Source organism: Chiloscyllium plagiosum, chromosome 18 (genome assembly GCF_004010195.1).
Source record: "Chiloscyllium plagiosum isolate BGI_BamShark_2017 chromosome 18, ASM401019v2, whole genome shotgun sequence".
NCBI lineage: Eukaryota > Metazoa > Chordata > Chondrichthyes > Orectolobiformes > Hemiscylliidae > Chiloscyllium > Chiloscyllium plagiosum.
In genome coordinates, this window is record NC_057727.1 from 33,436,242 (window position 1) to 33,461,549 (window position 25,308).

The following is a 25,308-nucleotide window of genomic DNA, read 5'->3' on the forward strand; positions in this document are numbered from 1 at the left end:
TTAATAGGCATTAACTGCCAGGGTATATTGTGCATGGTCACACACTCACTGCACAATGATGGAATGATAGTCCCTGCAGTTGCTATCCTCTCCCCACTGAACAGACTGCAGATGCATGTGCTTGCAGTCAATAGATCCCTGACCCATTGTGAATCTCACTGGCTTCGCAAATCCAGATATTGACTTATCATCTTTCATCTTCTTGCAAAAGGAACATAATGTAATCACCTGCTCTGGCCTTCGGTCATAGAGTCATACAGCACTTTCGCTCCAATTTGTCCATGCTGACCAAGTTTTCCAAACGAAACTGGTCCTGCTAGCCTGCATTTGGCCCATATCCCTCTAACCTTTTCCTATTCATGTACCTATCCATAAGTCTTCTAAATGTTGTAACTGTACTTGCATCAACCACATCCTCTGCCAGTTCATCTTACATACGAGCCACATGTTAAAAAACACTGCCTGTCAGGTCCCATATAAATCTTTCTCCTCTCACCTTAAGTATATGCCCACTAGTTTTGAATTCCCCCACTCTATGGAAAACACCTTTGCTATTCTCCTTATCGATGCCCCTCATGATTTTATAAACCTCAAAAAGTCACCCCTCAATCTTCTACACTCCAGTGATAAAAGTCCTAGACTATCCTTATAGCACAAACCCTCCAGTCCTGGCAACATCCTGGTAAATCTTTTATGAAGTTGGAAAAGCGCAGCAGGTCAGGCAGCATCCAGGGAACAGGAGAATTGACGTTTCGGGCATAAGCCCTTCTTCAGGAACCGAAGGGCTTATGCCCGAAACGTCGATTCTCCTGTTCCCTGGATGCTGCCTGACCTGCTGCGCTTTTCCAGCAACACATTTTCAGCTCTAAACTCCAGCATCTGCAGTCCTCACTTTCTCCTCAAATCTTTTATGAACCCTCTTCAAGTTAATAATATTCTTCCTGTAGCAGGGCAACCAGAACTGTATACAATACCTCAAAAGTGGCCTCACCAATATTCTTTACAACCTCAACATGACATTCCAACTCCTACATTCAATGAAGGCAGGCATGCTAAATACCTTCTTAACCACCCTGGCCACCTGTGACACAACTTTAAAACATTATGGATAGTCAACATGGCTTTGTGCATAGGAAATCATGTCTCACAACCTTGATTGAGTTTTTTGATGAAGTAACAAAGAGGATTGATGAGGGCAAAGCGGTAGATGTAATATATATGGACTTCAGTAAGGCATTCGACAAGGTTCCCCCATGGGAGACTGGTTAGCAAGGTTAGATCTCATGGAATACAGGGAGAACTAGCCATTTGGATAACGAACTGGCTCAAAGGTAGAAGACAGAGGGTGGTGGTGGAGGGTTGTTTTTCAGACTAGAGGCCTGTGACCAGTGGAGTGCCACAAAGATTGGTGCTGGGTCCTCTACTTTTTGTCATTTACATAAATGATTTGGATGCGAGCATAAGAGGTACAGTTAGTAAGTTTGCAGATGACACTAAAATTGGAGATGTAGTGGACAGCGAAGAGGGTTACCTCCGATTACAACAGGATTTGGACCAGATGGGCCAATGGGCTGAGAAGTGGCAGATGGAGTTTAATTCAGATAAATGCGAGGTGTTGCATTTTGGAAAAGCAAATCTTAGCTTGACTTATACACTTAATGGTAAGGTCCTAGGGAGTGTTGCTGAACAAAGAGACCTTGGAGTGCAGGTTCATAGCTCCTTGAAAGTGAAGTTGCAGGTAGATAGGATAGTGAAAAAGGCATTTGGTATGCTTTCCTTTCTTGATCAGAGTATTGAGTACAGGAGTTGGGAGGTCATGTTGCGGCTGTACACGACATTGGTTAGACCACTGTTGGAATATTACGTGCAATTCTGGTCTCCTTCCTATTGGAAACATGTTGTGAAACTTGAAAGGGTTCAGAAAAGACTTACAAGGATGTTGCTAGGGCTGGAGGATTTGAGCTATGGGGAGAGGCTGAACAGGCTGGGGCTGTTTTCCCTGGAGCGTCAGAGGCTGAGAGGTGACCTTATAGAGGTTTACAAAATCATGAGGGGCATGGATAGGATAAATAGAGAAAGTCTTTTCCCTGGGTTGGGGGAGTCCAGAACTAGAGGGCATAGGTTTAGGGTGAGAGAGGAAAGGCATAAAAGGGACCTAAGGGGCAACTTTTTCACACAGAGGGTGGTACGTGTATGGAATGATCTGCAAGAGGAAGTGGTGGAGGCTGATATAATTGCAACTTTAAAAAGGCATTTGGATGGGTATATGAATAGGAAGGGTTTGGAGGGATATGGGCCGGGTGCTGGCAGGTGGGACTAGATTGAGTTGTGATATCTGGTCGGCATGGACAGATTGGACCAAAGGGTCTGTTTCCATGCTGTACATCTCTATGATTCTATAACTATGTACCTGAACCCCTGGGTCTCTCTGTTCGACAACCTCTTTGAGAGTCCTACCATTAACTGTATAGGTCCTGCCCTTGTTTGTTTTACCAAAATACAATTCCTTGAATTTATCCAAATTAAATTCCGGCCACTTCTCAGCCCGTTAGCCCAATTGATCAAGATCCCTTTGTTATTTTAGATAGCCTTCTTCACTGTCCACTATACCACTAATTTTGGTGTCATCCACAAACTTACTAACCATGCCTCAAATTCTCATCCAAATTGTTCATATTAATGACAAACAAAAGTGGAGCCAGCACCGATTCCTGAGGAACACCACTGGTCACAGACATCTTGACCAAAAACCAACCATCCAGCAACACCCTCTGCTTCCTACAATAAAGTCAATTTTGTATTCAATTGGCAAGCTCTCCCTGAATCCCAGTGATCTACCTTTACTAGACCATAAGAAGTAGGAGCAGGAATAGGCCATCTGGCCCTTTGAGTCCACCCTGCCAGTGAATAGGACCATGGCTGATCTTTCATGGCCTCCGCTCCACTTACCCACCCTCTCACCATAACCTTTACTTCCTTTACAGTTCAAAAATTATTTATCTTAGCTTTAAAAACATTCAGTGAGGAAGTTACTCGACTACTTCACTGGACAGGGAATTCCACAGACTCTCAGCTCTTCCGGTGAAGAAGTACCTCCTCAATTCAGTCCCAAATCTGCTCCCCTTATTTTTGAGGCTTTGCCCTTTTGTTCTACTTTCACCCGCTAGTGGAAACAGCCTTCCTGCTTCTATCTAATCTATTCCCTTCATACTTTTATATGTAATTACACTAATTGGCCTGAAGGTTTTACTAACGTCCATATAGACAACGTCTACCACTCTGCCCTCATCAATCTTTTTTGTTACATCCTCAAAAACCTCAACCAAGTTTGCGAAACATCATTTCCATGCTCACGACCTAATCAGTCCTGGTTGTCACCTCTTGGCTTTATTAATGGACAGTGTGCTGAAAAATGGACTAGAATTATAATTTCACTGTCTATGGCTCCTGACACCACCATTCTTTCCAAGATGTGAGGCATCAGTCATGTTGAAGGACATGTATCCAGTCTGTAACCATCCCCTGGAAAAACCTGAGTTGCTTCAGGCATGTTTCTGCTTCAAATTAACAATAATTTCTACTATCAACTGGAAACAATTACGCATACACACTTAGCCCACACTGAGTATGGTATCTTATGCAACTGTTTCTGATGTCTTTCTGGATAGTGACAGGAGTTACAATGTCTCTGAAACACAAGGTAAAAGTTGTCAGGGTATCTGACAGCTACTTTTAAACTTGTAAAAAAAGCTTTTCTCAACTTTTGTATACATTAGTTCATCTTGTTTCTGACAGTTTCCTCCAAACAAAGTTCACAAGTTCCTTTTAATGTTGCTCTTGAGTCAAGCCATGAGGCATACAGGAAAGTCTTTATATAGGACAATGGGTAGAACCTTATAAACAAAATCCACCAATCAGGAAAGAGGATACAGAAAGGTTTCACATTTCTATCTTCCTTTATCTAAAGAACGTTTTGATGAAAAGCAGTGGAGGCTTTAATGAGTTATTTAAACTTGTTAGTTTTTTGCTATGCACTGATTTACAAGGATATGAAGCCAAAGCATGTGAACAGAATTAAAATACAGATCAGCCATACTCTCCGACTGTGGACAAGTGACCTACTCTTACTTCTATATACAACACAAGAGGCTCATTCACGAGCGATATGGGTAGCAGATCTGAGGGCCAGTTAGATTCCGGACTCAAATCTGTCAATCCATTAAAATGTAGTGCTATATTGTCTGCCTCTTTTCAGTGTTAGTATTTTTAGCTACTGTAAATGTATTTGATGTCTGTGAAGATTGGGATTATTAAGGTATATAATGCTTTGTAGGGAAATAGCATATGTTTCTCATGAGCACCAGCAACATTCTCAGATTATTTGCAATGTAATTTAGGTGCAGTTACAGTTGATGCTACTTTTTCCCAGTTGCATTCCTCAAGCTTACGTGCATTAATGCAAGATCCTAATGTCATTTTTACAGGCCCTATGAGTCAAGTTGCCCAATCAGTGAATCAATCTATGCAGTCAAGTTTGTGACAGGAACGTGCCCTGACTTGTTTCATTTAAGGTATTAACAATCATATTACCATCTGTCTGGACTGTGTTCAAACACGGGGCCCTAAAGTATAATTCCATTGCTATAATGTATTCAGCATTGTTAGGATCTGCTATTGCACCCAGTCCCCTCCCAGAGTGTTGTTAAAGGATTGAAACCATGGGTTAGATTGTTTTTAAGTTTCCAAATCAACCTACACAGACACCCAAAGAATCTTGTAACATCTTGTGTCCTAATGTGTGCCAACTATACATCAGAGTCCTTGATATATTTGCTAGCAACCAAGCAATTGTGGTTTTAAATAAGATATTGGGGGTGAACAGAAATTCTTTGTAGTGCAATGCTAATCATATAGAAACACTGTAGAATCTCACAGCACAGAAGGAAGCCATTCTGCCCATAGTTACTGTGCCAGAATTTTGAAAGAACCATCCAATTAAATCTTCTCCCTTGGTCTGTCTTCATAGCACTGTAAAATTTTCCTTTTTAAGTTCAGATCAAACTTGCTTTTAAAAATTACCATTGAGTTTGCTTCCATCAACGTTTCAAGCAGTGCATTCCATGTCATAGACTCTTTTTGCACGAAAATTTTATTCATTTTCCTTCCTAAATCTGCGACCGCTGGTAACTAATGCCAAGCAGAAAGCTAATTTACTTTCAGTTTTGGGAATTCCCTTACTTTTTAAATGCTTTTTCATATATAGCTTTTCATTGATGCAGTTCTTAATATTTTAATTTGTAATTGTAGAAGTCTTATAGGTATTTTGCTCAGAGGTAATATTTGTCAGAAATATGTAATTAAGACAGAGGTCAGGTAAATTGGACATTTGATTTTGGTTCAGATGAAATTTGAAGCAATCTTTCTATAAAAACAACTTGTGTGTGTATATATAGTGCCTTTTAATACAGGAACACATCCAAAGTCATTTCGCTGTAGTGGAACTAGATGAAGGCCGTCCTCAGATCTTTAAAACCTATAAGCAATGTGGCTGAAAGTTTAAGATGATATTATAAGCATTGAAGTAAATGTTGTGTAGTTTATGTACATAAATGATTTCCAAGGCATGGTGCAGGTATTTCATATGTTATTTATACATGGATTTTGAAGACTTCATTGTAGTTGGACTTGTGTGAACTTAAATGGAAATATTTACCTTTTTTGAAGTAAAAATTGGAGTACTACATCAGGTTTAATGCTTCATTCTCACATGATTACAAATCAGTTTATCATATAATTAAGATACATAAAATAGAAGAAAAGTAATGTGTTGGACTTAGATCAAACAATGCCAGATGACAAGCTATGTTCTACAGATAATGTTGTTACAATTTGTTTTTTACATTGACCTCCCCTTTCTGTCCTCAAGGTATTTGGTTAAGAGAAAGAATTGCTTGTCTTGAGCTTCTGATAGGTTTGGGCTATTACTTGGTGAGGGATTTTCATATTTTCAATAACTCCAATACTAAGCACATATACTACCTGACAATAGAGAAATATAGGAGTAAAAGCCTTGCTTTAAGTTGGTCATATGGTCAACTTTGATTTCGGAATGCACTAAATTTGTAATGAATATAATTTGCTGAGATAATCTAATAAAATGTAAAATCATTCAGAGACAATTTTTCATGTTTCGTATTTACAGGTTATTCAGTAGACATCAAATGTTTTAGTTTCACACATTAATATTATGCACCATCTTTAGTTGGAAAATTCTTACAAGACATAGTTTTCACAAGTATTACCATCTTCCTACCATCTTTAAATGCTAGAATATTTTATTGTGTTATTAAGCAAAATTCATCAAATAGCAGTCTCTGAATCATGGGGAGTGTATAAAGTGATCCCAGAGATAGTACAGACTATCTAACTTAAGTCCATCTATCTTTCATATTTGTGTCAATTTACCTCTGCCTCACTGACAGTTCTGTGTATTTCATTCAGGGGTTGTGGGCATTACCAGTTGGGTTCATCTTTAGTTGCCCTCAAAAGCAGTAGTGAGATGTCTTCTTGAATCACTGCAGTCCATTTGGTGTATGTAGACCCATAATGCTGTTAGGGATGGAGTTCAGGATGTGAAACTAGTGACACTGAAGGAATGGGGATTATATTTCCAAGTCTGGGTGGTGAGTTTCTTGAAGAAGAATTTGTAGATGGTGCTATTTCCATTTTTCTGTTGCCCTTGTCCTATGTTAAGGTTGTTGTGGGTTTCGAAGGTGCCTTCGAAGAAGCAGTGTATCTTGTAAATTGTATACTGTGTTGTTACTGAGCATGGGTATTGGAGGGACTGAAAGTTTGTGGATGTGGTGCTAGTTGCTGTACTAACTCCAGGGAGAAAAATAGGGAAAAGGAATGGAGACCTATTATACTGGGTGTATGTTCCCACTGTATTTCACGCACTGATCAGGGGATTTCTCTGGAGTGTTGGACATCTAGAACATTCACCTGTATTACAAGTTAATTACAAACAAATCTAGTCAGAATGATAGGACCATAAATCTTTCTTCATTGTTCCCGAGCCTCTATCTATCACAGGAGGAAACAGAATGAGAACAGCAGTGTTGGCCCTGAATGTGTGTACCCAGCAGCTACAGGTTGGAGAATTTGAGAAGAGGTGGATAGCAAACACCTTAAGACACCAAAACAGTAAAGAATGTGTTCTATTTGACCAGGTCTACAGATTACATATCTCGGCTGGAGATCTTCTAGCTGTTGTTTTTACAAAGCTGCCAGAAGGCCCAAATCTGACAGCCTTTATTGCTCTTATGAGCCTCTTGGATATTCCTTTTTCAAGGATCTATAAATGAAGTGATGGGCTGTTTCAGGTCTCATGGACATACTGCACTCCAGATGTCCTCTCTGGTTTGAGGGTGGTGAGATGGACACACAGGATGTTGTTCTGTCACAAAGGGGAGGTGAGATGGGTAGGAAGGAGCACATTTGAAGTGAAATTCAGTCATAGCATCTTAGAATCCCTAAAGTGCCGAAAGAAGCCATACAGCCCATCAAATCTACACCAGTCCTCTGAAGAGCATCCCACCCTATCCCCGTAACCCTGCATTTGTCCTACTTAATCCATCTAGTTTGCATATGTTGCCCATACTATGGCTAATTTACCTAACCTGCACATCTTTGGACTGAGAGGAAACCGGAGCACTTAGTAAAAACCCATGCAGACACTGACAGAGTGTGCAAGCCTGGATTCGAACCCTGGTCCCTGGTGCTGTGAGGCAGCAATGCTAACCACTGTTCCAGTCCTTACCTCTGTGGCAGTATACCACTTAAATATTTTTTTCTCCAATTATAGCAATTCCTTTTGGAAACTAACACTATTTTCGAGAAGTAAGGACCAAGCTTTGCTAAGTGCGTGCTTATGCCAAGAAGAAATATTGGAAATTTTAGCACAGAGGTCAAATGTCAGTCTGTCTGCAGAATTTGACATCTATTAATTTTAATGGCTGGAAAATCCTGCAAGGCCTGCTGACAATACAGATGACTGCTATGTGAAGCTTTGCAGCAGGAATGCACATTTGTAAAACCCTCCCTGCTGTTTGTAAGCAGTCTCTTGTACAGAAAATTTAAAACCAGCATCAAAGGTTTTCAGCCTGGATGGTGAGTAATAAGGGGATTTGTTGTAAAGGATGAGTAAAATGCATGACTTTCTTGAACCAGACATTGTTCAATACTCCTGTTGCAGTGGAAGCTTTTAGATTCAAGTCAGGTTTCATTCAACAGAACAAGGGTGTGGCCTTTACTCCTAAAGCATGATCTCCATGTTTCATATTAACCTTAAGGGCTTAGTTGATATCATCTATCTTTAGGTATTGCACAGTGAAAAGAAATAGAGCTTATATTCAGAATTTTGAATCTGATAAAACTGCCACGGTTACATCGCCAGCTTTACTTCTGAGCCAGTTTAAATGTTAATATTGTAACATGGTTTGCACATACTGAAATACTTACTTTCAAGCAGATCAGTGCAGAAATGAAAGAGATAGAAATACTTTAAAGCAGAATGTTTGTAGATAAACATTCTACCTGCCAATATCAATACATTTATATGTGTCCTTGCAGTTAAGGCTCTGTAATGTATACCCTTTACAGTTTATATCTGGGTGAGTCAGTGCCTCACCAGTTGTATTCATATATTGTATTTGGGCACAATCCAAACAAGATAAAATTACTATCCAGGTAGCTATGTCTGTGGAATTTGCACTCTCAATAATTTAAAAACAAAGGCGGTGAAATTTGATAAGATACAAACTTTGTTCTGCTGCTCATTACAATGTGGGGTTCAGCACACTTAGATCACCAAACACTTAAGCAGTGTGTTCAATGTTATGACATGTTAACACCAATGAATGTTAACTTGAACAATTTAAAGCCAGCCTGCATTTCCTAAAGGTAAGGTGCTGGATACAATTGGGAAGAGCAGAAATAATATTAAAAATCAGCAGCATAGGGAAGACAATGTGCTGTAAAGTTATTTGTATTATTTCTGGGGGCCCTGGTGCGGAAAATGAACAAGAGGAGAAAGAATAGGAGGAGAGTGATCCTCTATCCAAAGGAAATCAGGAAGATCCATCTAAAAAAATCCAACAAAAAGCAGTGGATGCAGAAAATTGTAGTGAATAATAACCCAAGGATACAATTCTGGAAGTAGTTCAATGACAGGTTCAATAGTCAAAGTTAGTGAATACATCTTCAAATACCATAATCTTAAGAAGAATCATTAGCCTCATGCACAACTCAATTCACCACTCTTCACTGTCTTTCTTTTGTCACTGGCCATCATATATTGCCAATTCCTAATTGCCCTTAAGAAGGTGGTACTGAGGCACTGTTTTGACCATCTACTAAGCCATGCAGTACAAATATTCCACAATGCCGATATGGAGTTAGTTTGAAAATTTTGACTCAATGACAATGAAGGAATAGTGATATATTTTCAAGTCAGAATGTTCTGTAACTGGAGGGAATGTCCATGTAGTAGTCTTCCCAATCAGTTGCTGCCCTTATAGCAAGAAGATGCTTGCAATTAGCAGGGGCTATTAATTGAGTTTTAATTGGTGAGTTTTGTGGATGGAACACACTGCAGCCATTGTGGGCGAGTAGTGGAGAGAGTGAATGTTTATGTTGGTGGATGAGGTGTCAATAAAATTGATTATTTGAACATGGAAAGTGTCAGCTTTCTTCAGTGTTGTTGGAGTGGCTCTCATCGAGGAAAATGGACATTATTTCAACATTCTTTTGACTTGTGCCTTGTAGGTGGTGAAAGGCCTTGCTGAGTCAGAAGGTGGGAACATTGGATGAATTGATTAATAAAGTAGATTTATATTGTTGGTTTTGTGGTGGCTTTTTAAGCATAGTGGCCAAGAAAACACTTTGACATTTAACAGAGTGAAGGTAAAGGGTGAGATTATTGGTGAATGGTAATTTGACTTGCATTTACTGTGGGGAGTCCAGATGAACTGTTTATGGACAACCCAACAGAAAGGGATGTGGCACCCTCTTTCATTCTCACAGCTGGTAACAAGGACTGTGCTATCATGGTGCGGAGATTCTGCAGGATGCAGCAGATGATGACTAACCATGACATATGGTTTTAGAGAGCACAGCAGGAGTGATTCAGAGCAGAAGATGTAATGGAGACATTGCTAAGCAACCTAATTATTCACTTCATGATGATGTTTCATATGACAGCATCTCATTTCTTATCTGCATGCTGTCCAGATGTACGTGAATTGTGCAACAGAGTCCTGAACCAGGTGGTTAGCAGATATTCCTTGTTACCGGCAGCCACCCTTTGGTTTTTCATGGGGGTTTAAAAGCCTAAGGAACAGTTGCCTAAAACAGAATACAGATATCATAGCTGCTGCCAGGATACCAGACAGTGACCTGCATGAATACTGATAGTTGTACGCCAGCTGGTCATCGGTGTACATTGCAGTTCATCTGTGACTTTAACTTGATGCCAGTTTAGCAACCTGTGTAAAGTCAATAGCACCCTGCACCATGGAGAAGACCTCAATTATCCTCAAGTGAAATGTTCACTCCACTTGTTTTTCTCTCTCGAAAGAGAGAATACAATGTATTTTTTCTTCCTTGTGGGCAGAATTCACTGACCTCCCCTTATACAACAGTAGATGACAATTTTTTTTAAGATGTTGAAAATGTCTCCTGCCCCAGTCTGATTGGAGCCCAATGCAAAGAGATTCTTGGAACTTATTGGAGCGACTGGCAATGCTATCCTGTGCTCTGTGGATGGAGGTCTGTCTGCAACAAGGCATTTTTATAGAACATAAATACATAGTGTTTTCACTGGAAGGTGTACTGTATTGGCAACCAGAGGATACTAATATAATTGGGAAAAGAACAGAGGGGAGATGATAAGTTATTTTTTTTGCAGTTATGATCAGGATTGCATCGCCAGAGGAGTGGAAGCAGATTCAATGCTTACTTTTGAAAAGTAAATTCTTGAGTGGATTGAATTTACTTTTGAAAAGAAAATATTTGAAGGACTATTGATGTGAAACCAATTAATGGGTCTTTTATCGACCAGGGACAGGAATCTTCACCAAATAGCTTCCCTCTGCACTGTATGATCTAATGGATTTATTACAAGGTGCATTGTTTTTATTTTAAAGAAATACTATTTGGTAATCCGTTGTGTTCATACTGACCATCAGAAGTATGTCTGAATCACTTATTCCAAATTTTTGTCTGTTAGTTTTTCAGTAATTGTTATATTACTCTCTTATTCCCTTTTATATGTCTCACCAAAATCTGATCCAATAGGGAGAGCTAGCATATGCAAAATGTACAGTTTAAGAAAGTACACAGAAACAGCCTGAGGAGACTGTTCCCTTTTGATTTTTCTTCTCTTCTGTGGAAAGCAGCCTGCCTACTGTCTAAGCTTCATCCTTTGGGGAATTTACTGATTGAGTAATTGTAGGCACAACACAAATTCGTACCTTTTTTACACAGCTGCAATGAACTGCAAGCATAATGCTTGCCAGATGTTATTTAAAAGAAATGGATTTGTGATCTGAAACCTGAAAACTGACTTGAAGGGTTAAAAACTTTAAAATATTCTGAGAAATGCAGTAAAGTATAGTAGAGTTCCAATTGTTTTTATATAGGACCTACAATATAACAAACTATCACAAGGTACTGTTTGCAAAAGAAATAGTGGACTTCAGATGAAAAGTATGAATGATTAAGGGTGGGGAGCAGACTGAAAGTATATTCAGAGACAAAGGTTTCACACAGACTTTTGAGGAAGGATTTTGAAGCAGTCAGGTGTAAAGGATTACCAAGAGAATTTTAGAGAACAGTTATAAAGATTGCAATTTTACTCCATGCCAGTTTTGCACAGGTGAGAGGAGTAAAAACCTCTTTAATACCCCAGACTGGGGCCGATGATATTGTAACTCTCAGCACTATTTTTAATCCTGCCAGCCATTTGGTCTAGATGGGAATTTGATGAGTTTGTTGTTGGTCTACTGAACTGACCAATTTAAAAATTACAACGGGCTCTAATAACATCCTAAGATGAGAGCAAAACACAGCAAAAGCTAGAAATCTGAAATAAAAATAGAAGATGCTGGAAATATTCAGCAGCTCTGGCAACATGCCGATAACCTTTTGTTGAACATCCTAAGACTCTGATTTCCAGTTAGTAATGAGGCACCAGTCTGTTTCCTTCAGTTTGTTTACCAATAGTGTCATTTCCGAAGTTAAAATGGTAATCAGCAGGTTTCCAGTAAAAACAGAACACTCCGTTCATTTGCATTATTTTAATTGCTCATCAGTTCTAGTCCTTCTGGGCCATTTGGGTTAAATTAGGAGACCATGTTTTTCATTTACCAACAACTTAGCTCAGTGAAAATATTTGTTATATAATTACATATCTATTTAGATGGCTCGGACAAGTGAGAAGTGTTTTCCTTGCAGGAGAAAAGGCTGAGAGGAGTTTCGATAGAGTTAGTCAAAATCATGACTGGTCTGCACAGACTAGATAAGGACAAATCTGTTCCCATTGGTGGAACAGTTGAGTGGGAGGGACGGATTGAAGTGAATTGCAACAGAAGCAATGCAACCTGTGGAAAAAATTGCCACACAGTGAATGGCTAAGATCGGGAATGTGCTGCCTGCAAGTGTGGTCGAGGCATGTCAAAGTGAGGCTGAAAAGAAATAACACATAGGGTTATAAGGAGAGGGTAAGGGCACACTACTAGGTTTGAAGCTCATTTGCAGAACTGATACATAGACAATGGGTCGCACGGCCTTCGAGTAACTCAACAATTCCATGATTCCAAATAGTTAAAAAATTTTAAATAAATAATTAAGCCTTTGTATTCTCAATAATACATATATTTTAATATGAGAGTGATGAAGGTGTCTTATAAATCCTTGATTCAATGCTTTGAAAAACATCAGATATTTTAGATATAAGCTTGGAGGAAGTAGGTGGGGGGGGCGCGGAGGTGGTGAGGAGGAGATATTTAATGCTAATAATTTTACAAAATGATCTGACCACTAATATTTTAAGAGCATTCAAGACACAACCCTATTGACAGATGTTACTGTCTCCATTGTTCTCACATATAATATTTCTGACAATTGCCTCTAGGATGGTTTTAAAACAGTATTCAAATTTCTGCTGAAGTAAAAGCAAAACCTCTTAATTTGTCAGTTGCAAGGTAAATAAAACTTTTTTGAGAGAACTATCAAGCCATTATTTCAGATTAAAGACAAATAACTTATTTTCTTAGCAAGCATGTGCCATGATTTCACACCACTGATTTCACACAGCCCTGTTGTATTTCTTCTGTCAGAAGGTCATGAATCTTTGGAATTCTTTACCCGGAGAGCTGTGAAGGCTGAGTTACTAAATACATTCAAGGCTGAGATAAAGAGAATTTTGAACTGTAGGGGATTCAAGCGTAATGGGGAACAGGCAGGAAAGTGGAGTTGAGGCCAAGATCAGAGTAACAATAATCTTATTGAATGGTGAAACAGACCAGTGTCCTACTCCTGCTCCTATTTCCTAATGCAGACAGCACCAATTATTGAACCCCCACTAGTGTCAGTTCCTGAAGCATTAAAATAATAATATTTGAAGCATGTTACAATATTCAAATAGGCGACGTGGCCAAACATGCTAGCTTTCTGAAAGAGCATTTTATGTAATTCCTTTCATCCGTCCTTTCCCCATCTGATTTGAAGAGCAGGTTTTGTGAATGAACTTGGAAATTTATGATGAAAATCAGATGCTGAGTTGTGGTTGAATGCGTGATGTGCGTAGTGGGAATCCACATATGTCCGACTTGTTTCGGTGTTGCTCAGTGAAGGACACTACAGTGGGTTCAATGCCAGCAGAGTGGGGGATGGTGCTGACAGCATTCCTTCTCATTTCTGTTTACCGTCCAGTGACAGTTTCTGGCACCAGATGTAAGGGCAACACTGGGCGGGAGCTGGCTGTGAGGCCCCACATTGCCAAGCAGCACTTGCTGCCCAGGTCCTTGGAATGGGTCATCTGCGGAGTGTGTCAGCGGTAGTTAAGGGTAAATTGTTACTGTGAAAGGGAGTAGGTGATGTGCACAGCGCACACCTTAACTACCGATGAGATTTCTGTGCGATCCGTACACGGGATGCAAACATCTCTGTTACCCTAGCGAAAACCATCGACCGGCTGTGGTTCAGGTCGATCCCAAACTAAATCCTGGTTAATGTTAGCAGAGAACATTTAAAATGCGAGCAGGAGCGGATCATTGGGTTTGTGCAGCAGACACGCGGTTTCACATTTTGTCTGTGCTTGCCCACTCTCTGTCTCTGAGTTTATTGGTTAAGAATTGCTTTTCCATTCGCCAGCAGGGAGGCTCCGGGGAAAGCTACGGCCAGTGACTGCCAACCCGGAAACCGAGAGCGAGTTAAATAGGAGGAGGCGGTGGCAATGAGCACGCATGTGCAGAGGAGGGAGCCTGAGCAGCTCGGGGACAAAGACACAGAGATGCCGGCCACCGAGAAGGACCTGGCCGAGGACGCGCCCTGGAAACGGATCCAGCAGAATACCTTCACCCGCTGGTGCAACGAGCACCTGAAATGTGTCAACAAGCGCATCCACAACCTGCAGAGCGACCTGGCGGACGGGTTGCGGCTGATCGCCCTGCTCGAGGTGCTCAGCCAGAAGAAAATGTACCGCAAGTATCACCAGAGACCCACCTTCAAACAAATGCAGCTGGAGAACGTGTCTGTGGCGCTCGAGTTTCTCGAGCGGGAGAACATCAAGCTGGTGTCTATTGGTGAGTCCGAGCACTTCAGACTTTTTTTTGTTTCCCTGAACTTTTTTTAAAAAATAACCTTTTTTTAACTAAGTTGTGCTAAGGCCAAATGTTGCTCGTCAGCTTCCTTGTTCCATCAGGTAGATGTCGGTTTTTTTAATACAAAAAAACACACGAGGGGTTTTGACCCTCGAATGACTAAACTTCAACTTTCCTATAGTTGACTCTTGCGAACGTTGCACGCTTGCAAACTATTGCAACCGCTTTAAATCTCTGCGCTAGCGGCTTTGTAAGTGGGAACTTAAAAACTGAGTCAGTAAACACTTGTCACTTTTTTTTTCCTGTTTTCCGACACGTCGATTTTTGATTTTATTTCTGGAGTTGCCAGATGTAATCTCAGCAGCATTATCTGGATGTGTTATTTATAAATGTTTTGAAGTAACCAGTTGCCAAACTCTATTGTTCTATATATTCCGTTGACCTTGGAAATATCAATCGCTCTTGATCGTTCTTAGCTGAATTTTTAAAAATCTGCTTTGTTACCGGAAAGTTTTGGAACACCATTTCTTTAAATCCGGACTAATCTGGTTGTCTCTGACGTTCTTTGCGCCATATAGCCACCTATTAGAGTAGGGTGTGGTACCTTCAGGTACAGACATCATTCTCTGCAGGAATGAGAATTTGAGGTGCTCACCTTTGCTGCCTGAACACACACACTTTCAACTTCTGTCTGCCGAATTAATCTGACTTCTCTCTTTCTGATATGTGTGTTATATAATATTCACCCCCCCTCCACCCTTCCTTTTCTTCTTTCTCTTCTCCCCCCCCCCCCCTCCAATGTGTAAAAGTAATCTTAGTGAAACACTAAAGAATGGATAATCTCGCTCCCGTTTAGCTGACGTTCTTTTATTCATTTGGCAAGTCGTTGAACTTTAGTCCCTTTACTTTTTTTTTGAGAGCCACGCTTTGTTTAAATATTAGCTGGAGGGTGTGACTTGGAAAGTGGCCATCTAAATAGTGACATTGAAACCTTAACCTATTTAAATTCATGGTTGATTAACCCATGCCATTCATCAAGAACTTGATGCCCCAGTCTGATGTTTGGCCATCTGGTAGCCTTGTTTTAATTTGTTACTGCAAAATCACGTGACTTTTTAGACAATGGAAATTTGACAAAGTGAACTCTTTTGGTGAGTTACAATTTTGTAAAATTGTATGTTAGGTCAAGGCCTCAGTATTTCCCTCAAATCCATGTGAAAACCAGTTGGTGTACACCTTGTGCTTTTGTTTGAACAAGCTGTACAGTGCTGTAGAAATCTAACTTCTGTATTAGATTACAGAAAGTACACTTTGTTTTAAATCTAATTTGGATACTACCTCAAGTTATGGAGTGGGAGGTACCAGTGTTGAACAGGGGTGCACAAAGCTGAAATCTCAACACCCAGTGAGAGTACAACAGGCTTATTTCAAAGCACTTGCTTTGAGTGCTGCTCCTTCATCCGGTGGTTGACATTACTGACATGCTGCTTTTATTTCTGAATACTATATTCAGAATGTCTTTCTAAATATAAAAACTTCATGTGGATTTAAGTTCATGTTTAGTTGAACATGAAGCAGAGTTCTACACTATCATGAGTAACAATCTAAAATGATAACATTACTGTCATCCTCCAGTGCATCATGACATGGGTTTGACAAGATATGGGACTTCATTAATAGTTACAGCCTCTGGAGGACTAATGTTGTCATACTTGGCCTCCCTAGGTAGCTAACTAGTAGATCAGTACAATTAATGACAAACCGAAGTTACTGGAAAAACTTCTGGTCTAGAAGATTCAGTGGAGAGAAAGCAGTCAACACTTTGGGTCCAGTGACTCTTCAGAGTTCAAATGTTAACTGTTTTATCTACTACTGTAAGATCTAATTGCAGTCATCAAGATAGGAGCCTGTGGATGCCTAATCTTGACCTGTATTTGAACTTTTTATTACAGCAGCATGTGATTTTTGGTTTATCACTTCAGAAATTCAGAGCTAGTCCTTCATAAATCCCACACTCGAATGGCAGATAACACTATCTCATGTCTTGAGCTACAGTACTTCCATCTGGATGGGAAGAGCATAACAACCATAAGGATGTTCATGAGTCTGCTGGAATTTTGCTGCAAGCTGTTCCAGCACTTTTAATATGGTGGTCCAGGTATTTATTGAGCTGGCTGTAGTTGAGCAAGAGGAACTCTTCAGTACATATCTGCTCTTGCAGCCAGTGTATTAATTCTGGATTGGGCTTTCTCTTGCACTGTTTCTGCCACTGAACCAAAAGCCTGTCCAGTCTCTCCTGCCCTGCAAGGATCATGTCAGAGTTGATTTTACTCTATTGTACCCTGAATTCATAACTTTGGTCTCAATAAATGGAGTAAAACAGTCATTAAGGACTGAACCAATAATTGTTAAAGCTGGAAGGTTTAATCCATATCTTGATTAACTACTCATTGGATTGTATTACAAAACTTATGGAAATATAAACTTTTAAGTTTGTCATTTACTCGTTACAGCTAACTTGGGTCACTTGCAAATCAGTGAAGCTTTCTTATTGCTTGCTACTCCTTCCCAAGGATCTTAATTGGAGCATTGTATTAGTGATGTTTTTCATGTACTGAAATGCCTTTAGCTTCCTTAACAAAAATATTACTTGAGTAAATGCTTTTCTTTTTCAGAAACAAGTATGGTGATACTCTTAGACGTTAAGCTGTTGCTTTAAGTCAATGATTTGGGTTGCTGTATCCAAAGTTGATGAATTTCATGGTGCTTCCTGACTGCTTTCCCCCACAGGTTATGACCTTGCATGTTGACTCCCTGTAACTTATCCATACCTAATTCAGGTAATTGGCTGCTGGTAAATAAGCAATGTTCACTAGTTGTGGTAACTAGTCATCTGACTACCCAAGAAGCAAGCTGTGAAGTGGGGGAAAATAATGTCTAATTTCCTCAGTTGTCGATCGGCTTGTATTGACTGGCAAAATAGCCATTTGTATAGTCCCTAAATGTAAGGGGTAAAGAAATATTACCACGGTGGAAGATTATCTTTTCACTTGATCTGTAATTGTCTCTGGTGTTTGAAGCCTTCAGCTAGTCTAATATTGACCATAAACCTGAAATCAGGAGTGTTAAAGTCTAACTGAACAACTTTGTACACAATGTTGTGCAGGATGCAGCATAAATAGCTTCAACCAGCTTGTGGGTTTTTATTATTTGGTAAATGTGGTGAACCTCTTACCACACCATAAATATTGATTTCTCTGAAATTGTCCACAGTAATCAGATGTCCCCCTAAATTGTGGCATGATACAACATTTTCAACATCTGAAAATTTAAGTTGGTAATTAGCTGTCTGTTGTAGGCAATTCTCATGCCTCAGACACCAAAAGGTGACTTTTTTTGGAAGAATTTCATATGCTAGCTCAATGGATACAGCTTCAAACTAAAATTGGGGGGGTAGAAATACACCTTATTTCTTGTTCAGACTGAAATGAAAGTGTTCAGATAAAAACAAGAACTCTTCGAGTTTAGTGTTAACTTGATGTTTTGAGTCCATCCCCCCACCTTTTTTTTTTCTTCTGACTTGTCCTCTGATCAGGATTCATTCAAACTTTTTTCCAGTAAAATAACCTGTTGCTGCAGTACTAAGCTTACAATTACTGTAGCAATTGATGCTCCAATTCCTTAAGTGTAAGCAAACTGTCTTCCTATTAACTCTGTCCTGAACTTGTCAAGGCCAATCAGCTATCTCCTTGCCACTTTAACAAACTTTATCCAGTCTAAAGGACAGCTCAGGATGTAGCTCCAGAACTTAGGGCACTAGTTCAGACCTGGCAAAGCTTACAGAATATCAAGGTGTAATATTCTGGCTAATCGTATTGCATCCCAGAACATGCCTAGCTGAGCTGTCTCAGCCACCTGCTTGGTATGATTCTAACCTCCAATCTGAACGCAAACTGAAGAATGACCAAGTTCAGTCCCTCCTCCTCCTTCCACAGGAACTATGCTACCAGTACAAGCTTTACCAAAGCAATTTGGTTTTTTTTTTTGGCCCTAGCTTTTGGGAGCATTGCATTTGATATGCCAAAGACCTGCCTGCAAATTTCAACCTGAAACTTGGTACCAGCCTGAACTGGAACCATCCACTACTTGAACTCTGCTCACTGTCTAGAGGCTTGTAGGTCCACCAGGTATTTAAGTCATTGAAACTGGAATGAGTTGTTAATTCTAGTATCCTACATATTGCTGTGCACAGCAATTTCTGTTCTGGGATCTGGTTCTTTGGCTTACTTGACACTGAGACTCGTGCAAGAAAATTATTTCCACTTGTAATTAAAATAGTACAACCAAATACAATTGCAATTTAATGACCAGAACGTCCTTTGAGATCCATGTAGAAGCACAAACCCTCCTATGAAGGCAGAACAACTGTTTAACTCCTTATTCAGTCATAGTAATACAACTGGTGCACTCACTCCAGTTTGCATCACACTTACTTCCTGTTAGGTATTAACTAACATTTAGCAAGCTAACAAATGGAACTTATTAAACTTCAACTACTCTGGAGGTGAGGAAGAACTTGTATACTTATCCAAAAATCCTGATTTGAAGGTGCTGTTGTTGGACTGGGTGGACAAAGTTTTTATTTTAAAGAAATCACAACACCAGGTTATAGTCCAAGTTTATTTGGAAGCACTGGCTTTTGGAACATTACTTCATTGGCTGTGGAATATGAGTTTGTAAGACTTTTTAGAGCAAAAGGTTATAGTGTGATGTAACTCAAATTTTATATAGTGAGAAAAGACCTGGATTGTCAAAGCCCATCACCTTAGAATGAACATGTTGGTTTCAGTTCTTATGTAAATCCCACAAAGTGCTCTCTCACTCCCTCCAGACTTCATACCCCTTTCACATTTGTACATGTGCACGTGGGTGGGAGAGTATGCATCAGTTTGTGGGATGAATTTGTACTCTTTGGCTCCAACTGAATTGAATCCATGTAAGATTCTCTAAATCCTTTAGAAATAGTAATTGGAGTACAGACAGCGTCTCTCAGTGCATTATCTGGGCTGATATGGCACCTAGTGTTAAAGTCTACTTGAGACTAACTTTAAAGTCCTAGGATTTCAATGAGGAATTTAACACCAACATTGTTCTAAGATGAGACTTAAACAATCCAGGTCTTTTTCAATACATTATTTACATTGCTGCAACTGAAATTTTGCTATGAATCCTGTCTTTGATCTTATAATCCAACCATCTGATGACAGAGCAGTGCCCTGAAAGCTAGTGCTTCCAAATAAGCCTGTTGGACAATAAACCAGGTAGTGGTTTTTAACTCTTGTACTCCCATGCACACTCAGTGATTGACCAGTGACATAACGTCTTGATCACTGCATTGTAAATTAAGATCATAGTGGTAGAATTGAAGTCTTAAGGTGTCTCTGGTCATCAATCTGTTGTATTTTACTTGGTGCACTCTATTTGGAGTCCTTGTGGAAGGGAGCACTCTCCAAATTTTGCTAGCTGGAAGTAGCTAACTGAAATGCTTGCCTCCCACAGTTCTATTGTTTAATAGCAGATATACTGAAATAGTCTTTATTCAACTTTCTCCAGAAATGTTTCCCTCCTGGGCTCATGTAGTATTCTACAAACACATTCCACTGACAATGGATGAAGGTGTTCTAGTTAGCAGGGGACACTAGTTCCATTCTATTAACTAAATGGCTCTAATGTGAAAACTAACTGGATGACAATTGCATGTGAAACCCTCATGGAAGGATATTTGAATGTGTTCAGTTAGAATTTTCTGTAAATTAGGCCTCATTGTGTTTTTATCTTCAATCTGATCTTGGAATGACATGCTGTTAAAATGAATCTTGTGACAATTGCATTGGCCATTGCTTTAAAATTCAGACCAGTTGGGTGAACTTCCTAATACTTGTTACAATTGGATTCCCAACTTGCACCACTTTTGTGACCCATCCCAGGTGAAGATGCTGGTGTTTGTGGATTTGTGGCTGGCCATATCCTCCCTGGTAGCTAACGCATCCTCTTTAGGGAGGTGCCACTGAGTTTCTAACTTGCAGGTATATACCTGTAATTTGTCCTGATCCTGTTAACACTACACATGTCCTTTCTGTAGGAATACCCCCCTAAACAGGACAGTGACATTAAACATGCAATGTTCAACAATTAGTGAACATGCAGGTGAAGCTGAGGGGCACTGCTGCTCAAGATTAATGCTGATATTTTGACTGCTTGTCAGTTTTAATCAGTGATTACAGTATGGTCAAATGGACAGCTCTTCCATGTCCAGAAGAGCCACAGATACAAACAACCATACTCCATCAACTAAATCTCAACTCTTACTGGGATACTGGCTAGCAGTTGAGACTAGGAAGCTTGGCCAAGCTGTTGAAATGATCCAGCCTTGCAGGGATTGGGATCCTGGTTTCGAACCACTAAACTTTGTTTTTTTTCCCTCTCTAGTCATGTGTACAGAGGAATCTTGATAATCCATATTTGGATCATCAAAAGGGGATTTCAAGGTCCTGATAGAAACATTACATCAAAGAGCTGTTTCAACCTTGATTGTCTTTTCTCTTTGTACAACTATTCGAGTCCAGTCAGTCTCTAAATGACTGACAGACATCCTGCCCCTACTTTCCCTGAAGTGCTGCACAGGGGTGAACCCTAAACCCCACCCCCTTCCCTAGAATCTCTGCCCTGTACAGGACAACATTGGAGATGTGGAACCTGTCAAAAAGGCAGTAGCAGTCTTCCTGCAGGGGAGGGGAGAGAGGAGGGAGAGTAAGGTGGTGCAGGGCTGGAGGACAGAATGGGAGTTGGAGGGGTGGGAGGTCCAGCAGACAGAATTGGGGGCTGGGTGGGCAGGGGCTAATGGTGTGCTGCTGCCTAGTCTCCTGAAAAAGCAGACTTCACCAAAATATAGTCCAGAGGAAATCAACTATCTGAATGAAGTAATGCCCTCCCATTTTGTTCAGATAATGGAGATTCCTCTATACAGGCTTACTTCATCTTTTGAAGTCCATAGAAGGTAAAACAACTCTTAACAAGAGTTGTTCATTTCATGAAAGTCTACTTCATATTGGGGTCACTCTCTGGCAAACAACATTCTCAAACTAGGTGAGACAGCAGATCCATTTCTTCAAAAAATCCACCCCAGTGCTGCTATTGTGACATTGCAAACTGACCAACTAACTCCCACACGGGCAATATGAGTGCTTGAGGTCAGATGCATGTCACTTGTGGTGTGAACTAAGGCCTACAATGAGCTGTGGTTTCTAGTATGCTTACAAGGTCCATTTTGGTTTTTGACAGAATGATTTCCTCACTTGATTTTTTTTTTTTCAAAAATCATACGAATGACAGAAACAGACTCTTCAATCCAATTTGTCTACCCTGACTAGATATCCCAAATGAATCTAGTCTCATTTACTAGTATCCCTCAACACTTCCTAATCACATCCATCCAGATGCCTCTTGAATGTTTTATTTCTTTTGTTATAAAATCATAAGCTTGTGTGATTCCTTGTTTCCACTTCCTCTAGCAGCTCATTCCACATGTGCACCACCATTCACACAAAGGTTGCCCCTGAAGTCCCTTTTTTTATATCTTTCCCTCACTCTGAAACTAAGTTCTAGACTTTTTGTGCCCCCCACCCTGGGGAAAATACCCTGTCTACTTACCCTATCCATGCCCCTCAGATCTTTTTATATAACCTTCTAAAAGGTCACCCCTCTGCCTCTGCTCCAGGGAAAACATCTTCAGCACTTTCTCCTCTCTACTCTACTCTTCTCCCCCTCTCTTTCCCCCCCCCCCCCCCCGGTGTGTTCTTGAGTTCCAGTACATACACTCCCATGAGCCCAATTAATCCAGCTTTCTTGTAACTGATAATTCCTTGTTTCAAAGGCTGAAGAAGTTAAGTGAGCCTATCCTTTTATGACAGAATAAAAGGGTTGCTGTGGGGAGTACCTAGGGAAAAGCAGCATAGAAACAGATTAGTCAGTCTGACTATTTGACACCAACCAAGACTAAATACCTTGCAACAAATGCTGACTGCCTATAGCAGTACTTGTCAAACTTATTGGCACTGGCTTCACTTGGCAGATTTAACTATCATGTTTCCTGTGGGAAAAGCTGACCACCTAGCAGAGGGGTCTGCCATTACTGTATGAATTCCAGATCCCTGGTTCATCTTGACCTTGAGAAGCCTTGGTCCACAGGTTTGGATCACTGTCATGGTATAGAAGAGCCCCTCCAGCCCACAAGTCTGTACCACCAAAATATACAACTTACACAAGTCTGTGTAGCTTAATGACATGACTCTAAGTGCTCAAATACTTTTAAGGTTAAGGCTTTCTTCTTGGTGAAAGCCTATTTCCTCTAATCCTTTTCTTTTCTTCCCTTTCTCTCAAATTAGGATTATTAGCACCTCATCACTAATTTTAAGATACTTTTTTAAAGTTCAGAAGCTGCACCCATACAGGGTGAAAGTGTGGAGACTGGGTGATGTCCTATTGCTCTGAAGAGTGTGTTGAAGTGTGGGAGTTTTCTGTACAGAATGCAATCCAAGTACAGGCAAGCAGCTAGTTAGTTGCCACACTATTTTACGTTTTTCTGACCAGAAAGTTCCAATTAGCTAAAATAGCTACATGACTATTAGACTTGTTTCAATCCATTCCACATTTTATTGCTTTGAGTTTTGAACTCTAACACTACTCCGCCCCCCCCCCCTCCCCAAAATGTAAAGTGATTAAGTCCTTGAAATAATGAAACCGATTTTTTAGTGTAGGGTAATACCACTTTTTCCAAAGTTGGAGCCATCACTTTATGTAGAAATCACCATAATTGAAATGAATGGGAAACTGTTTCAAGGTGAATTGCACATGGGAGTGACAGAAGTTTACTTCAGTGTAACTTCAGACCTGTTTATATCCATGGTGATAAATTCTTGTAGCAGTTAATCAGCAACTGATTAGATACAAAGTAACCAGAGGTTGTAAGAAATCAAAATGGGTGTGGTGAGGGAGCAGGCATCATCTTTAAGAGCCTGCTAACATAAGTTTCTGAATTTGGGCTAGATTTGTAGATATATCAAACTGAAGCCAAAGTCTGTTTAATTGACAAGCTGCTGTGCCTGTTTGTAACACCCCACATAGGAAGTGTATGCTCATTCCCTTGTTTATTACAATTCCCTGGGGATGTACCATTTGGTTTCTAATAAATGGAGTAACTACATGGTTTTTAAACTGCTGTCTGAGGTGGTTTCAAGCAGCTATTAAAGCCAATTAAACTTAGACAAAGTTGTTTCCTCCTTGCTTCCCTGCCAGACTTTAGTCTTTAAATTGCAAGTAAAACTTCAGATGCTGCCTGGAAAAGTAGCAGCCAGTGCTTTTTCTACTGACTTCCCTACCTCCTGTTGCTCTTGTGATCAACTGCCTTGCAAAATGTTTAAAGCTGTAATGGTAGCTTATCCTTTTAGCAAACGTTCTTGCCATCTTACTTCAGCTGACTTTGAAGGAACAATGAACTATTTGACTGTCTAACTTATTGACAAATGGAGACATGTGCCTTTAGCTTGTCTCACTACTAATGATCCTAACCTGATTAATCTGTTTAGATGTTATTTCCCACCTCTGGAACAATTGGGACTTGAATACAGGCCCTCCCCCTCCAGAAGCAGGGAGACTGGCAGCCCTTCCACACCAGTGGCAATGTTCCTGTTCTAACGAATAGATTTCACCTGTATCAAATGACTTTTTTCTGGATCCAATTGGGACCTGATGAAAACAGTTCATCTGTCACTTCACTAACACATTTCAGTGTATTGCCAGTGATGGAATCCAGTAGGAGATTAGCCATTAGGGTATTAAATCTAACTTGCTGTATACAACTTGGAGGCAAGGTTTTCACTCTTGGTACACAATTGACTCCTCACTATCTTGACTAGTAATTGTCTGAATTACTAAGTGAAACTTACTGAAGTGTGCCAACCTAGAATTAGAGGTTCAAGAATTTCCATTCCATCAGACTAGCTTTCTGAATATATGAACAAATGCCTGTACAATAACAAATGTCCAACCTTTTCAATTTTCCTTCATTACTCTTAACAGAACTTTAGATTTCAGTTACCTGATTGGAAGATTTCACTTCGGTTTGGGGTCAACCACCACCTGTTCCTAATTGCTAAGTTGTTGGTTGAGATACTTGTTACCCCCAGGGAATTACAAGACTGATCTTGCCACCCCAAGCAATGTAAAGGAGCTGATTCAGTTAGGGCTATATTCACTAGGTTGGGAGAGAAAAAATTACCAGTGTTTTAGATTTCGAACACCCAGACAAGGTAGATGCAGGAAAGATGTTTAGTTGTGAGCCTTAGTTATGGATTTTTTTCCTCCCTTT

The 25,308-nt window shown here is 40.1% G+C and overlaps 1 protein-coding gene across 2 annotated transcripts in view; it reads left to right on the forward strand.

Annotated features, from left to right (window-relative positions):
• The window catches only part of LOC122559031 (filamin-B), a 148,058-nt gene that overhangs the window by 13,633 nt on the left and 109,117 nt on the right, over nucleotides 1–25,308 (forward strand). The window contains exon 2 of one of the 2 annotated variants that reach the window (XM_043708178.1): nucleotides 14,437–14,864. In XM_043708178.1, the coding sequence (XP_043564113.1) occupies nucleotides 14,516–14,864 (349 nt within the window). In that variant the 5' untranslated portion in view covers nucleotides 14,437–14,515. Of the gene's footprint in view, nucleotides 1–14,433; nucleotides 14,865–25,308 lie in introns of those variants that run through there. The other variant, XM_043708179.1, reaches the window with a different exon arrangement.